At 44.3% G+C, this 18,573-nt stretch overlaps 1 protein-coding gene across 1 annotated transcript in view; it reads right to left on the reverse strand.

Annotated features, from left to right (window-relative positions):
• sgip1a (SH3GL interacting endocytic adaptor 1a) overlaps positions 1 to 15,262 on the reverse strand; it is a 51,079-nt gene extending 35,817 nt beyond the window's left edge. The window contains 6 exon segments of the mRNA XM_070447433.1: positions 11,664 to 11,899; positions 12,698 to 12,764; positions 13,171 to 13,236; positions 13,808 to 13,832; positions 14,515 to 14,587; positions 15,202 to 15,262. Coding sequence (XP_070303534.1) covers positions 11,664 to 11,899; positions 12,698 to 12,764; positions 13,171 to 13,236; positions 13,808 to 13,832; positions 14,515 to 14,587; positions 15,202 to 15,262 — 528 coding nt within the window.
• Positions 15,263 to 18,573: the final 3,311 nt, after the last annotated feature.

Below are 18,573 nucleotides of genomic sequence, written 5' to 3' on the forward strand. Positions count from 1 at the left end.
TTTCCTGATTCTGTTTGTATAAAATTATTGATAACACCTTATTCAAAAGTGTAAAGGTGTAAAAGTGTTTCGATTATTAGGCCAAATAACCCAATCAAAACTGAAAAGCTCCTTGAACGTGCCAGGCCRATTGGGCCAAAATCAATCAAATCCCCCAACAATGGTCTGCTGCGTGGTCCCATGGTGTTTATACTTGCGCACTATTGTTTGTACAGATAAACATGGTACCTTCAGGCGTTTGGACATTGCTCCCAAGACTGAACCAGACTTGTGGAGGTCTAAAAAAAAAATTCTGAGGTCTTGGCTGATTTCTTTTGATTTTCCCATGAWGTCAAGCAAAGAGGCACTGAGTTTGAAGGTAGGCCTTGAAATACATCCACGTGTACAACTCCAATTGACTCAAATGATGTCAATTAGCCTATCAGAAGCTTCTAAAGCCATGACATCATTTTCTGGAATTTTCCAAGCTGTTTAAAGACACAGTCAACTTAATGTATGTAAACTTCTGACCCACTGGAATTGTGATACAGTTAATTATAAGTGAAACAATCTGTCTGTAAACAATTGTTGGAAAATGTACTTGTGTCATGCACAAAGTAAATGTCCTAACCGACATGCCATAACTATAGTTTGTTAACAAGAAATTTGTGGAGTAGTTGAAAAACGAGTTTTAATGACTCCAACCTAGTGTATAAAAACTTCCGACTTCAACTGTATATACTTTGTGACAATGACACACTTAGTAATCTACCCACCTCCTTCCTTTCTTTTAGCATGTGCATGCAGTAAGTACACCATCATGCTTTCTGATATGTTTTTTAAAAATATTTCACAATGATTCTTTAGTTGTGGACTCTACATCACCACACTCCCTCTCTTGCTCTTGGACCTCACCTTTGTAAGTCACCTTGATTTAGCACCTGTGTTTTATCAGTTTCTTTATAGAAATATTTAGCAAACTCCATGCGAGTAGCTACAGTAAGGGGCTGTAGCAGCACACAAGTAGACTACAAATGCATGCTGGGCCAGGCATGCCCTGAGCTGGTGAAGTTAGCGCTACTGGACTGAAATTGGAGCGGGAAAGAAGCCCGACGCTCCAGCCTTTGTGAATCTCGCAGCGCGCTCCAGTCAAATTGGGCACACTCCACTCCTCCCTCTGCTGCAGCTATGCTCCTCTCACATACTCTGCTCCCAACACAACGGTGACACTCCCAACAGAACACTGTTACACTCCCAACACAACCATGACACTCCCAACACAACAGTGACACTCCCAACAGAACACTGTTACACTCCAAACACAACACTGTTACACTCCCACCACAACCATGACACTCCCAACAGAACACTGTTACACTCCCAACACAACACTGTTACACTCCCAACAGAACACTGTTACACTCCATCAGATGCATGAACACTGTTACACTCCATCACAACCATGACACTCCCAAACACAACACTGTTACACCTCCCAACAGAACACTGTTACACTCCCATCAGAACACTGTTAGACTCCATCACAACCATGACACTCCCAACAGAGCACTGTTACACTCCCAACACAACACTGTTTGCACTCCATCACAACCAATGACACTCCAAAAGAGCACTGTTACACTCCCAACAGAACACTGTTAGACTCCCATCACACCATGAACACCCCAACAGAGCACTGTTACACTCCCAACACAACACTGTTACACTCCCATCACAACCATGAGACACCCCAACAGAAACTCTTAGACTCCCAAACAGAACACTGTTAGACTCCGAACAGAAAACTGTTAGACTCCCAACAGAACACTGTTACACCCCCAAAGAACCTGTAGACTCCCAACACAACACTGTTACACTATCAACAGAACACTGTTACACTCCAACAGAACACTGTTACAACTCCCAACAGAACACTGTTAGACTCCCAACAGAACACTGTTAGACTCCCAACAGAACACATGTTAGTTACTCCCAAACAAACACTGTTAGACTCCAACACAACACTGTTAGACTCCCAACAGAACACTGTTACAAAACTCCAACGAAGACTGTTAACTCCTTACAGAGCACTGTTACACTCCCCAACAGAAAACTGTTAGACTCCAACAGAAACTAGCTGTTACACTCCAACAGAACACTGTTTAACACTCCAACAGAGCACTGTTAGACTCCCAACAGAAACACTGTTAGACTCCCAACAGAACACTGTTATAACTCCCAAAACGAACAACTGTTAGACATCCAACAGAACACTGTTGGACTCCAACAGAACACTGTTACAACTCCAACAGAGCACTGTTAGAACTCCCAAACTGAGAGAACATGTTCACTCCCAACAGAGCACTGTTAGATTCCCAACAGAACACTGTTAGACTCCCAACAGAACACTGTTAGACTCCAACAGAACACTGTTAGACTCCCAACAGAACACTGTTACAGACTCCCCAACACAAACACTGTTAATCCAACAGAACACTGTTACACTCCATCAGAACATGTACACTCCCATCACAACGCATGACACTCCCCACACAACACTGTTACACCTCCCAACAGAACACTGTTACACTCCGCATCAGAACACTGTTAGACTCCCATCACAACATGACACTCCCAACAGAGCACTGTTACACTCCAACACAACACTGTTGCACTCCCATCACAACCATGAACACTCCCAAAAGAGCACTGTTACACTCCCAACAGAACACTGTTAGATCCATCACAACCAATGAAACTCCCAACAGAGCACTGTTAACTCCACACAACACTACATTACACTCCCATACAACCATGACACCTCCCAACAGAACACTGTTAGACTCCCAACAGAACACTGTTAGACACTCCCAACAGTAGAAAACTGTTAGACTCCCAACAGAACACTGTTAACACCCAAAGAACACTGTTAGACTCCCAACACAACACTGTTCAACTATCAACAGAACACTGTTACAACGCTCACCAACAGAACACTGTTAAACTCCCAACAGAACACTGTTAGACTCCCAACAGAACACTGTTAGACTCCCAACAGAACACTGTTAGACTCTCCAACACAACACTGTTTAGACTCCCAACACAGAACACTGTTAGATCTCCAACAGAACACTGTTACACCCCAAGACATGTTAACTCCTTACAGAACACTGTTACACTCCCAACAGAACCACTGTTAGACTCCCAACAGAACACTGTTACCTCCCAACAGAACACTGTTACACTCCCAACAGAGCACGTTAGACTCCCAACAGAACACTGTTAGGACTCCCACAGACACTGTTAATCCCAACAGAACACTGTTACACTCCCACAGAACACTGTTGAACTCCACAGAACACTGTTACAACTCCCAACAGAGCACTGTTAGACACTCCAACAGACACTGTTACAGCTCCCAACAGAGCACTGTTAGATTCCCCAACAGAACACTGTTAGACTCCAAAGAACACTGTTAGACTCCACAGAACACTGTTAGACTCCCAACAGAACACTGTTACATCTCCAACACAACACTGTTTACAATCCCAACAGAACACTGTTACATACCCCACAGAACACTGTTTTCCCATGACAACCATGACACTCCCAACAGAACACTGTTACACTCCAACAGAACACTGTTACAGCTCCACAGAACACTGTTAGACTCCCATCACAACCATGACACTCCACAGACAGCTGTTACACTCCCAACAGAACACTGTTAGCACTCCCCATCACAACCATGACACTTCCCAAAGAGCACTGTTACAACTCCCACAGAACACTGTTAGCACTCCCATCACAAACCATGACACTCCCCAACAGACACTGTTAACACTCCCAACACAACACTGTTACACGCCATCACAACCATGACACCCCAACAGAACACTTAGACTCCCAACAGAACACTGTTAGACTCCCAACAGAAAACTGTTAGACTCCCACACAGACACTGTTACACTTCAACAGAACACTGTTACACTACACAGAACACTGTTAGACACTCCAACAGAACACTGTTACACTCCAACAGAACACTGTTAGACTCCCAACAGAACACTGTTAGACTCACCACACACTGTTAGACTCCAACAGACACTGTTAGACTCCCAACAGAACACTGTTACACTCCAACAGAACACTGTACACTCCCACAGACACTGTTGACTCCCAACTAGATACACTGATTACACTCCAAACGAGCACTGTTAGCACTCTCCAACAGAGCACTGTATAGACTCCCAAAACACCTGTTACAGACTCCCACAGACACTAGTTAGACTCCAACAGAACACTGTTAGACTCCCAACAGAACACTGTTTAGACTCCCAACAGAGCACTGTTAGATCCCAACAGAACACTGTTAGACTCCCAACAGAACACTGTTAGACTCCCAACAGAACACTGTTAATCTCCCAACAGAACACTGTTACACTCCCCAACAGACAATGTTAGACTCCCACCAACAAACACTGTTAACTCCCAACAGAACACTGTTAGACTCCCAACAGAACACTGTTAACCCCCAACAGAACACTGTTAACTCCCAACAGAACACTGTTAGACTCCACAACATGTAGAACTAACTGTTAGACTGCCCAACAGAACACTGTTAGATCCATCACAACCATGTACACCACAGAACACTGTTAGACTCCCAATCAGAACACTGTTAGACCCAACCCCACTGTCCAGAACCATCAACAGAAACACTGTAGACTCCCAATCAGAAAAACTGTTAGACTCCCATACAGAACACTGACACACCCCAACAGAACACTGGTTATATCACTTCCAACACAACCTTAACATGATCACTGATTACACTGTCCTATCAACAGAACATCTGTTACGACTCCCATACAACACTGACACTCCCACAAGAGCTACTGTTACAGCACTCCCAACACAACACTGTTAGCTTCCCATCACAACCTTGACTACGCACTGTTACCCAACAGAAAGTAACTTCAAGTTTAGACTCCCAACTCACCACTTACCAACAGAACCTGTTATCCAAAGAACCTGTACACCCCAACAGACACTGTACTCCAACAGATCAGTAGAACTCTTAATCTGCCCAACACATGTTACAGCTCCCCAAATCTTAGATACACTGTCGTCCCACATGAATTGGACTCCCAAAGGACACGGTTACACTCCCAACAGTACACTTATATTGTGGTGACTTCCAACAGTCACTGTTAGCTCCACACAAGAAAGCAGCTAGTTAACGAACTCCTCTCAAGCACTGTAGCTCCAGTACACTGTTTTAGACCCAAACACTTAGCACTCCTCAAAACAACACTTTGATTAGATCTCAACGGAGAACAACTGTTAGCACTCCCAACAGAACACTGTTAAGACTCCCAACAGAACACTTGTTAGACTTCCCAACAGAACACTGTTACACTCCCAACAAATTAACTCCAAGAACACTGCTTAACACTCCCAACAGAACACTGTTAGACTCCCAAAGACACTCCATCCCCGAACCACTGGATCCAAGACATTAGACTCCCAACAGAACACTGTTAGGACTCCCAACGACACGTAGCCATCCATGTCCAGAACTTACACCCCAAACAGTAGACCATCACCATGCTTCACAAACATTACACCCATCAGAACACTGATTAGATCCATCAACCATCATCAACACATGTAACTCCACAACTTGCTCACAAACCAGATCACCCCCAACATGAACACTTTAGACTCCCAAACACGAACACTGTTAGACTCCCAACAGAACGTTACTAAGACTGTTAGACTCCCAACAAAGCACTGTTACACTCTCCAACAGAACACTGTTAGACTCCCCAACAGAACACTGTTAGACCCCAACTAGAACACTGTTAGACTCTCACCAACATGTACACTAAAAATGTTGACTCCCACAAACATTGCCCAACAGAACACTGTTAGACCCCCACAGAACACTGTTAGACTCGCCAACAAACACTGTTACACTCCCAACAGAACGCTGTTAACTCCCAACAGAACACTTTAGGACTCCCAACAGAAACACTGTTAGACTCCCAACAGAACACTGTTAGAACTCCCAACCACAACACTGTTACAATCCAACAGAACATTTCGTTACATCTCCCAACAGAACACTGTTAACTCCCAAACAGAACATGTTACACTCCCACAGAACACTTCTTAGACTCCCCAACATAACCTGTAGACTCCAACAATGCACATGGTTAGACTCCCAACAGAGGCACTGTTACAAAACTGCCAACAGAAACACTGTTAGATCTCCCAACAGAGCAACTGTTGTTAGACCTCCAACAAGAAACAACTGTTAGACTCCCAACAAACACTGTAGACTCCCAACAGAACACTGTTAGACTACCCAACAGAACACTGTTACACTCCCAACCAGAAACACTGTTAGACCCCCAACAAAACCTGTAACACTCAGAACATTAGACTCCCGAACATTAACTCCCACACTTACAGAACCACTGTTATCAGACCTTACTCCAAACAGAAACACTGTTACACTCCCTCCAAACAGAACACTGTTAGACTCCCCAACAGAACACTGTTAGACTCCCCAACAGACACTGTTAGACTCCAACGAACTGTGCCAACAGACACTGTTAGACTCCCACAGAACACTGTTAGAACTCCCAACAGAACACTGTTACACTCCAACAGAACACTGTTACATCCCCCAAACAGAACATAACTCCCACAGAACACTGTAACCCAACAGAACACTGTTACACAAAAATCCCCAACAGAACACTGTTACACCCCAACAGAACACTGTTAACCCCCACAAACACTGTTACACTCCACACAGAGCACTGTTAGACTCCCAACAGAGCACTGTTAGACTCCCAACAGAACACTTTACACTCCCAAACAACACTGTTACACCCCAACAGAACACTGTTACACTCCCAACAGAGCACTGTTAGACTCCCAACAGAGCACTGTTACACTCCCAACAGAGCACTGTTACACTCCCAACAGAGCACTGTTACACTCCCAACACAACAGTTACACTGCCAACAGGAGAGATAGAGTATTGTTGTAGTGATGTGTGCATGTGTGTGCCTGCAAGATCATGTATTGGTGTGTATGTGTATGTTGAGAGAGAAATCACAGTCATCCACAGTCCATAATGCTGATCCTCTCTGCTATCTGTGACCTGCTGTGGCTTCATTCAGCTGCATCTTGCAGAGCCGTGTCTTTCTCCCGTCTCCTCCTCTCTGTCTCCTATCATCTCTCCCTCCTTCATTTATTCCATTCCATCAGTCTCCAAGCAGTCAGATTTCCATCTTAGCGAAGGTCACTGAAAAGCAGACATCTCTGTGCTGGTATTGTGGTAGTGTTAAATCCTACGCCCATCAGTATCACTCAGAGCAACCTGTTCTCCACAAATCCTGGTTCACCTCTACACCTGAGTGTGTTGTATTGCTATTGCATATTTCGCTTACTCTATTACAATGGATCCAATGGACACCCATCTGACATTCAATAACATAGTCCTTAGAGAGAAAAGTTAGTACGCTGAATCACAAACCTGAAGGGAGAAAACTGACATGGAACAAGCGGGCAATTCATGCTAACAGAGAGACAGTGAGAGAGAGAGACAGTGAGAGAGAGAGAGACAGTGGAGACAGTGAGAGAGAGAGAGAGAGAGAGAGAGGAGAGAGAAAGAGAAGAGAGAGAGAGAGAGAGAGAGAGAGAGAGAGAGGAGAGAGAGAGAGAGAGAGAGAGAGAGAGAAGAGAGAGAGAGAGAGAGAGAGAGAGAGAGAGAGAGAGAGAGAGAGAGAGAGAGAGAGAGAGAGAGAGAGAGGAGAGAGAGAGAGAGAGAGAGAGAGGGAGAGAGAGAGAGAGAAGAGAGAGAGAGAGTAGAGGAGAAGAGAGAGAGAAGAGGAAGAGAGAGAGAGAGAGAGAAGAGAAGAGGAGAGAGAAGAGAGAAGAGAAAGAGAAGAGAGAGAGAGAGGGGGAGAGAGAGAGAGAGAGAGAGAAGAGAGGAGAGGAGAGAGAGAGAGAGAGGAGAGAGAGAAGAGAGAGAGAGAGGAGAGAGAGAGAGAGAGAGAAGAGAGAGGAGAGGAGAGAGAGAGAGAGAGAGAGAGAGAAGTAGAGAGACAGACAGACAGACAGACAGACAGACAGACAGACAGACAGACAGACAGACAGACAGACAAGAGCAGAGAGAAAGATCGTACACAAGAAAGAAAGACAGACAATATGACAAGAACAGGCTTACCGGACTACTCCTCTACAGAAGATAGCATCATACATAAGGGAGGAAGAAAAAGAGAGGGTAGAAAAAAAGGGGAAGAAGGGTAGAGAGGGGATAAAGGGAGGGGCAGGACAGAGAGACAGAGGGGGGGAGAGAGAGGGTAGAGGGGATACTATGTCAGTGGAGATAACCTACAATCACATACAAAGCTATGAGCAGAAATTACAGATGGATAATATGGAGGTGAATATTGACTGACTAAACAAACATACAGTATATCATGTCAAAAGGTTTCTTCTCTGCCTAATGAGAACATCCAAGGTGAGAACACAAGTATCCACCATCTACCAATKTGTCTATCCATTTCAGTTTCCACACCCATCCGTTCATCTATCTCCAGTATATTGATACGCAACTTTGATCTGATGAGTGACTGGATGTTTAATCAATAGTCTAATCAAACTCCATGGCTTCAGGGAGAGTTGATGAGCACAAGGAAAGTCCAGTGATACATCTACTGTACTGTGGAACAGAAAGGCCTATGGGAGGTTAATCTGCTCTCACACACACTGTCTTCGTCTGTCTCTCCTTCTGTATTCTCAACAGCCATCACCCTCCAACAACAACACATTCAACTTTAATACAGTTGGTAGAGCATGGCGCTTGCAACGCCAGGGTTGTGGGTTCATTCCCCACGGGGGGACCAGGATGAATATGTATGAACTTTCCAATTTGTAAGTCGCTCTGGATAAGAGCGTCTGCTAAATGACTTAAATGTAAAATGTAAATGTAAATACAGAGAGATAGAGGTCAAGGGAGAGAAAGAGGGAGGGAGAGAGAGAGGTCAAGGGAGAATGAGAGCGAGAGAATGCAGCAGAGAGAGAGAGAGAACGAGGGAGCAAGAGAAAGCGAGGGGTAGTGAAAGAAATGTGGAAAGAACCTCTTGTTGTTCAGTTTAGCCTGTTAACCTTTGCGCCCCTCAGCTCCCCTCAGCCAATTTCATGGACAAACTGTTTCCAGGACTACCTGGACAAGCACACATTTGACATAGAGAGGTGCGATCACGTGACTCGTGTTTAATTCATGACTGAGAAAAAAAAGCTGAAGTTTCAGCACTCTGGACAGACTGGTGAGGTTTTAAATAGGGGAGAGGCTAATTGGCATATACTTAATCTGGAGAGAACAGGACAGAGTTGACACTGCTTTCTACTCGGACGTGGGAGTTGGAATCCTGGCTTGGGGATAAATCTCTACATTAAAGTAACTGCCCAGTGTTTCCAGATTTCTATGATATTATGACCTATAATTAATTACGAGTTAAATAGTTTTCCTTGCAAAATGAGTGATTAATTATGTTAAAAAGCAGCTTTTCTGTGTTGGAATAGTGTGGGCGTACACCGGTCAATAAAAATATTATTGTGAGTAGACTGCTGATTGGCCAACTCATCCTCTATGAGGAAATAGCAAGCATTTTTTAAACGGTCTGTTTGAGATACAAGTTTGAGGTGTTTTTATTTCTATGTTTCTCTCCAATTCCTGCTTTGGCTACAAATACGAGTACAGGATGAGTCACCAACAGCAACTCAGTAAAGAGAAAATTCTTATTTACAATGACAGCCTACACTGGCCAAATCCGGACGACGCTGGGCCAATTGTGSGCTGCCCTATGGGACTCCCAATCACGGCCGGTTGTGATACAGCCTGGATTTGGGGTATGAGTTAACAGAATATGAACTTTAGGCATTAAACTTAGGTGTTAATGTTAGACGGAAGGTAGCCTAGCGGTTAGAGCGTTGGGCCAGTAAGCGAAAGCTCGCTGGTTCGAACACCCGAGCCAACAAGGTGAACAATCTGACGGTGTGCCCTTGAGCAAGGCACTTAACCCTAATTTGCTGCAGGGGCGCTGTACCACTATAGCTGACTCTGTAAAACAACCCAATTCATTGCACCTATCTGGGGGTATGTGACAATAAAACCACACAGCCATTGTATGCTGATCTCTATTGTCAAATCCCTCTACACACAGAGAGAGCCAGGTACACCTTAAGACAACCAAACACCTGCTCACTGTTCCTGGTAAGGGGGCTAGCTACCGGCTCGACAGCCAGCGGATGGATGAATTATTGAGTCTATAAGGTTCTCATATGACCAGAGACTGTCCTTGTGTTTGTACAGGACAGAACCTCACTGTGAATGCCCACTTTCCAGGCTGAATTATTTACACCAGTATTGACACTGGAGCTAACTGTCCCAACTAGAAAGTTACAGGTACAGTAGGGTGGAGGTGGAAGAAGTAGGGTGGAGGTGGAAGAGGGAGGGTGGAGGAGGAAGGGGGTGGGCATCCCAAAGAGAAACTCCTTCAACAGCTGTCCCTCCCACTCCCCTCTCATGTTTGGATCACTGCTATTTTGAGGTTAAGTGAAACTTTTAATTTGAGTGTTTGAATCTCATGGGTTGTCATTGTTATTGTGGTGTGGGAATCTGACCCTAGATCAGCTAAACTCTCTCTCCAGTTCAAAGTGGCTGAGCAGGGCCGGCTCTAGTCTTTTGGGGGCCCTAAGCAAGATTTGGTTGAAAAAATGTCAATGGGGGCCCKCGGAGGTCAGGGACCCTGGGCACGTGCCCTGCATGACCAGTCGGTATTCGGCTATGATTACTACAATTTTAGATAGCTGGCTAGACTAATTTACCAATCTAAAAATTGTTAGCTGTCATGGCTGTCAAGTGTCTTGACATAACAATAGAAAAATTGCTGATGCACAACCAAGTTTGGGACTTGCACCATTCTACTATTCTAACGCTCAACAGTAAGTTGAGACCCCAACTGAGTTACTAAAAAGACAAAATAAATAAACACATTTTGGGGGAGGGTTCGGGGCCCCCTACTGGGCTGGGGCCCTAAGCGACCGCTTATGTGGCTTATGCCTCGAGCCAGCCCTGTGGTGGAGACTCAAACACCCCACTGTTGGCAATGGGATAACTGTAATTGGTTTCTGAGGGCTGTTCAGAGACATCTGCCTTGTCTTAAACTCTACTCTAGTAATTCGTAGTCAGTCCACTGAGGTCACAGCAGAAGGCTAAAGACCTGCCAGCCACCACCTCTCCTCTCTCCCCAACCCCCCTACCATCAGCAGTTGTGTAGTAGAGGGTAAACTAACGCATGTCTCCCTAGCTAATTGTCATTCCAGGGATATGGATGGAATTGGCTCTGAGATACTATCATTCACTCCCAGACAGGCATATGCATGGTGTAATGAGGAGAAAAGAAACGTAAACAACATGCAGTGAGACAGAGAACCACACAAAGACATAAACAGAAAGTAATGTGTTGTGAGCTGTAGAAAGAACTTCCCTAATGAGCAACAGAACAATTAAACAGATACAACAGTTCAAACACATTCTAGAATACAGTTCTATAGTTCTACTTCATAACAACACAGTAACATGATGAGGAAGTGACATCATGACCCCAGTGAGGACAGAGCAGTGAAGGCGGGGGGGAGGTACTCACCAGAGGAGAGGGAGACAGAGCTATGTTGCCTATGGAGGCTTTGAGTTCATCTACTGACGGGGCCAAACAGTTGGCACTTTCCGCTGGTAACGGTTTGATCTTGATCTTAAACTTTTTCCGGTGGTCCTCCTCTCCCTCTGACTCGCTGGAGGAGAAGAAGTGCTCCTTGGGGGGTTTGGGGCCAGGTGGGTCGCCGTTAAGGACAGCAATGGTTTCAATGCTGAAGGTCATAGGTGATAGGGGTAAGGTGAAGTTGCCCCTAGACGCTGATCTGGGGTCAGTTTAGTATTTTCCACACTAATGGTTAAGGTTAGGATTGGGGGAGGGGAAGCTGATCCTAGATCTGTACCTAGGAGAAACTTTACCCCAGAGCGTGTTTATATATCTAAATCTCTGCCAAATAGCATATACTACAGCATACAACCAGGATACTGTACAATCTCCTCACAGAACAGTAGGTTCCATAAATATCAGACTAATCATTACATAGTAATTCCAGGAAGCGTGCCGTTAGCTGTTATTGAGTTGAAGTGATGCTCAGTTTTTCCCCGGTAGTCTGTCTGCTTGTTATTGAGTTGAAGTGATGCTCAGTTTTTCCCCGGTAGTCTGTCTGCTTGTTATTGAGTTGAAGTGATGCTCAGTTTTTCCCCGGTAGTCTGTCTGCTTGTTATTGAGTTGAGATGAGATGGTGCTTGACGGTACTGATAGGCTGTTCTATGATGGCCTGGCTGTCGGGATTCACAGTTAGGTGTTTGCCAGACTAGTACTGTGGTGGGCTGAATACTAAATGTTTCTGATCTAGTCAGACAGTCATTCACTAATTCAGTCAGTCAGACATACAAACATACCGACAGAAACAAGTACAAACTGATACAGACTAGCACACAGTGATATAGGGTGTAGTAGCATACAGTGATATACTATGTAGTGTGATGTAATTAATTTCTAGCTCTATTAGGGTGTATAGTAGATACAAAGGATATCTGATCCTGGCCCCTCCTCCTCATCTGGCCTGAGACTGTAACCTTCATCGTCCACCGTAGGGGTGTTCTGAAACAGACAGAGCAACAGACACACCATATTTACACCATGCTAATCGGGGTTGGGCTCAATTCCATTTCAATTCAGTCAATTCAGGAATTCAACTGAAAATCATGTGCTATGGGCTCGTTACAAGGGTAGAATAATGATTTTTTGCTTTAATTACATACTGTATCTGTCCCAGTCTAATCAAGGTTGGGCTTAATTCCATTTAAATTCTGTCAATTCAGTTTCTGAATTGATTGAATTGAGCCCAACCCTGATGCTACGTTGACATACCCCCAGAATGTCAAGAAACAACAGTAAAACAGTAACAGATGGGTCAGAAGAATYTATATTCTCTATAACATATATTGATTGTTTTCTATCATGTGCAATATGAGCTTGTTCAAAGGGTAGAATGCTGGTTCCTTACAAATCTGTCCCAGTCGATCTCTCCAGAGAACCCATTGACAGCTGCTCCATTGGCCTTCTTCTGGGACTGAAAACAGAACAACATGACATCACAATGAATCCCACCAATCAGAATCATGTATACTCAACTCATGCACGTCTATACTATTGAGTGATTGGCTAGCGCTACTTGATGGCGATGCTACCTATAGGACAACTAGGTGCATTAAGCTCTAGTGGAGTCTGGTAGTAGAGTAACTATCCTACGCTAGAGGGGACTGCATAGTGTTCAATACCGATTCAATCTGCTGGGGATCCTGAATGATGACGGTGGACAACACAGAGGACACAAATACAATAAAAARCATGTAACAGTTAATATGTTATTCAATAGACTCATTTCATTTGATTCTAGAGTCTAGAGTCTATTAAAAAAGGACACTAATGTTACAGTGCTGATTCTCCTAAAGGACTGAGAGTCTTAAAATGACAGTATTAAATCAAGCTTGTAAATAGCCAGTTATGTCTTCCTCCTTCCAGCAATGACAAACGTATTTATTGAAAAGGTAACAAACTAAGATATTATGGACTATTTCTCAGCTGAACAAGTTGTGTGATTAATCCATTTGATAAAACATGAACGATTTTGGGATACTTACACCCCCATCTCTGTCAGGGGACCCCCTGAGGAAAAAAAGAGCGAGAGAAAGAAAAAAGGAAGGAAGGAGGGACAGAGACAGGGACAAAGAGAAAGTAAGAATCTTGAAATCCACTTGCCATATAATAAAATAGTTTATATTCAAACTGAAGTGCACTGCCAATTAGCAAAGCAGCTCACTGGAATACCACAGTCTATAGGGGCTTTCTCAGGGAAAACTTCACCCACACACAAATACATACACCCGGACGGATGGACAGCAGGCGGGCAGCAGGCGGGCAGCAGGCGGGCATGCACACACACACACAGCAACATACCCACCTATCAGATCTCAGGAGTCAATCAAAATGAAAAGTTATCATGCACATACAACCCTGTGAGGTGAATCGATACGTCCCAAACAAAATTTGAGAAAAGGCCTGGGCAAGGTAGTAATTGATCACAGTGCTGAGCCTCAGCTACAGTTAGTTTCACAGAGGCATGGGCACAGCCTACAGCTGCCAAGGCAACTGTCATCGCATGAGCGGACATTACGTCTCAAACTGTAGAGCTCCTCAGGTGGAACGTTCATGGTCAACAGAACCTCAACTCCCTCGATAGAACATCCACAGCCAGTGGAATCATATTTGGATGACTGCTGTGTATGTGTATGTGCGTGTGTGTGTGTGTATGTGTGCGTGCAAGTGTAAGTTTGACTGGTATACTTACGTGGAGTCATTGTCTTTGTCTCCCTTCTCTTTCTTCCGTATCCCAAAGGCCTTCCTGGTACGTTTTTTCAATCCTGAGGACGAACCAGAGGAGAGAGATGATTAAGTGTGTGAAGAACAGATCAAACGCAGTCCCACACACAGACGGCGCACACACACACAGACGGCACACACACACACACACACACACACACACACACACACACACACACACACACACACACACACACACACACATAAGTCAAGCTCCGAGCACACAATCAACAAGCAGTGTGTGTGTGTGTTTGTGTGTGTGGGTGTGTGTGATCTGTGTGTGTGTGTGTGTTGTATCTGTGTGTGTGTGTGTGTGGTGTGTATCTGTGTGTATCGTGTGTATGTGTGTGTGTGTGTGTGTGTGTGTGTGTGTGTGTGTGTGTGTGTGTGTGTGTGTGTGTGTGTGTGTGGTGTGTGTGTGTGTGTGTGTGTGTGTGTGTGTGTGTGTGTGTGTGTGTGTGTGTGTGTGTGTGTGTGTGTGTGTGTGTGTGTGTTTGGTGTGTGTGGTCTGTGTTTGTTTGTGTGTGTGTGTGTGTGTGTCTGTCTGTGTTTGTGTGTGTCTGTGTTTGTGTGTGTCTGTGTCTGTGTTTGTGTGTGTCTGTGTTTGTGTTTGTGACCATCTGTGTGTATTCATAGAGTTCCAGACTGGCTATACTCTCCAGTGTCAGAACAGAGGCCAGACCTGTGGTCCTGTGGATCAAGGTTGAGCTTTTCATCTATTATTGAGTAGCAGAACGCTCTTTGAAGGCTAATATTCATTCACATCTCAAATGGTCCTCATGGCCAATGCAGATGGATCCCTTTCTGTTGATCACTGATATGTCAAGTCCTCTTCCTCTGATACTGGCTCTGCTCTGGCTAAATTAGTACTGGCTAAATTACTCCTCTTTGTAAATTACTCCTCTGTGTAAATTACTCCTCTGTCTAAATGTGTCACGCCCTGACCTTAGAGAGCKTTTTTATTTCTCTATTTGATTAGGTCAGGGTGTGATTTGGGTGGGCATTCTAGTTTGTCTATTTCTTTGTTGGCCGGGTATGGTTCCCAATCAGAGGCAGCTGTCTATCGTTATCTCTAATTGGGGATCATACTTATGCAGCCCTTTTCCCCACCTTCAGTTGTGGGATCTTGTTTGTGTGTAGTTGCTTTCTGCACTGCATATAGCTTTACATTCGTTTTGTATTTTGGTGTCATTTAAAATAAAAGTAATATGTACGCCTACCACGCTGCACCTTGGTCTCCTTCTAACAACGGACATAACAAAATGAGTCCTCTGGCTAAATGAGTCCTCTGGCTAAATGAGTCGTCTGGCAAAATGAGTCCTCTGGCTAAATGAGTCCTCTGGCTAAATGAGTCCTCTGGCTAAATGAGTCCTCTGGCAAAATGAGTCCTCTGGCAAAATGAGTCCTCTGGCTAAATGAGTCCTCTGGCCAAATGAGTCCTCTGGCTAAATGAGTCCTCTGGCAAAATGAGTCCTCTGGCAAAATGAGTCCTCTGGCTAAATGAGTCCTCTGGCTAAATGAGTCCTCTGGCTAAATGAGTCCTCTGTCTAAATCAATGCACTATCATCAACAGACATACAGTAACTCATATTATAGCCAATGAATAGGGAGGAACCTGGCAGCTACCTCTGTCTACACTTCATCCTCACTTATTATGTTACAAAGTACAACAGAGAATGGCTGATATCTACCTTTACAGCAGGGAAAATAGTCCCTTTCTCTCAGGAAACACAAATCAAGACGATTCTGCGTCATTAGATCTGTAACCTGCCATGATACCAGCCTTTTAAAACATGAACTCAGAAAGGAAGCAAACTTAATTGCTCTTCCTCCATATTCAGACCAAAGAGACTGGAGCTGACTGAAATGACTTGGAACAGTATACTAAAACAGTACAGCAACTGTTAAAGGCCCAGTGTAGTCAAAAACGTGATTTTGCTGTGTTTTATATATATTTCCACACAATGAGGTTGGAATAATACTGTGAAAATGATGATGCCATTTTAGTGTAAGAGCTGTGTGTAATCTCAGCCTGTTTTGACATCACCAMGCTGAAATGGGTGCGTGTCGGTGGCAGGGAAGTCAGGCGCAGGAAAAGGAACTTGGTATAAACGGAGTCGTTTAATAAGTGCTCATACAACTCCAAAAACCAAAATATACAAAAAGAACATTAGTGGGTACAAAACCCGTCGCACACCGACACATGACTTGCACAAACATACAATAAAACAATCTCCGACAAAACATGAGGGTAAACAGAGGATTAAATACATAACATGTAATTGATGGGATTGGAACCAGGTGTGAAGGAAGACAAGACAAAACCAATGGAAAATGAAAAATGGATCAATGATGGCTAGAAGGTTGGTGACGTCGACCGCCGAACACCGCCCGGACAAGGAGAGGGACCGACTTCGGCGGAAGTCGTGACACAGGCGGTAAATTAGTTAATAGATCAATAAAAAAAGAGAGTTCCAAACTCTGCCAAAAACAACTAGTTGTCAGTTTTCCCGTCCATACTCAGACAGTCCTCGAAAATTCTTGCTTGAGAAATTGCTCTTTGCTAAGAAGCTATTTTWWTTTTWTWWTTTTTTTACTTTTTTTTGTAGAAAACAATAACAACAAGGTACTTAATTGTCAGCAAGAAATMATTTGATATTGAGACAGAAATGGCTGAATTGYACCTTTAAGATTAAGTACCTCTTACACAGAGACTGAAATTGGCATAACTTTCTGGACATATTTTCCAATTTTCTGTGTAGACTTTTTCAAAGGGAGTAGGACTATCATATATCTACTATACACAATTTTCCAATCCATTCTTACCCAAAATGAATGTCCAGTTATCTCCCTGCATTTCTGGTCCCTATATTCCAGCCTCGTCATTCTGCCATGTCTGTCTCTGCCTGTCGTCTCACACCTCCACCTCTCATAGTACAGTGCAACACGCAGCGGGGGAACCAGAGCCTTGAGTGTGTCTGCACGAAGTAGCATCGCACGCACGCACACACACACACACACAAACACGCACGTACACACACAGTACAGTATCTTTATCCCTACCCTCTAGGCCAGTGCTGAAATTCAACACCAGTGACTCAACTCATGAATAAACAACAAATGCCAGAGTCGACGAATGAATAATCAACCAGCACAGGGAGGAGGCCAATCTCCATGCAATCTCCCAAGGCACAGTCTAAACATGCCTCATCTGTAGCATGCAAAATGCCAGAAGTCTGCCAGAAGTCCAAGAGATACGTGACAAGAGTTAAAATATGCCTCTATGTCTGTCTGTCTCTTCCTCCTTAGATATCCAGTATCTTAGGTACCTGTTCCTGTCTGTCTACAGGCTCTGTGAAGACCTGTCACTACCTGCCACTGTCCTTCTGGGCAACTGTCAGTACCTGCTCCTGCCTCTGTCACAGCCTATGTCCCTGCTGGTTTTGAGGTTACCTTTCACAGCCTCACTCTGCCTCTATCACATTCCCTGACCTCTTCCTCTGTCCCTGCTACAATCCTAGAAAAAATTACCTAAAAGGGTTCTTCAGCTGTCTCCATCGGCAAACCCTTTGAAGAACCCTTTTTGGTWCCAGGTAAAACCCTGTTGGGGGCCACATGAACTCCCAGCCAATAAGAGAGCAGGAACAGGAGTGCCACCTGACTCAAACAACAGGAACAGGAAGCGGGCAGAGGGCGGCGGGAAGAGGGCAGAGGTAAGAGGATGGAGGGGGTAAAAACTAGTTAACTATGGATGGTATCTGGGCAACTGAGAGGGAGCAAAGAATACACACTGCAAAAAAAGAGGGAGTCTGCAGTGAAGAATGCAGGCAGTTCTGTCTTTCTACWTTTCAGCATTCCATTTCGGTATGTCTTGGTATCTCTTCATCTAAGGTAGCTCTGTTACTGTTTCTCTCAATCCCCCAACAGGCTTCTTTGAATCTGGAGATCTATTCCAAACCAAACAACAAGTCCTCAAACGAATCAGACCTGTCAAAACAACTTCCAACGGTGATCAGTCCTGAGATAA

This window comes from Salvelinus sp. IW2-2015, linkage group LG16 (assembly GCF_002910315.2).
Source record: "Salvelinus sp. IW2-2015 linkage group LG16, ASM291031v2, whole genome shotgun sequence".
Classification (NCBI taxonomy): domain Eukaryota; kingdom Metazoa; phylum Chordata; class Actinopteri; order Salmoniformes; family Salmonidae; genus Salvelinus; species Salvelinus sp. IW2-2015.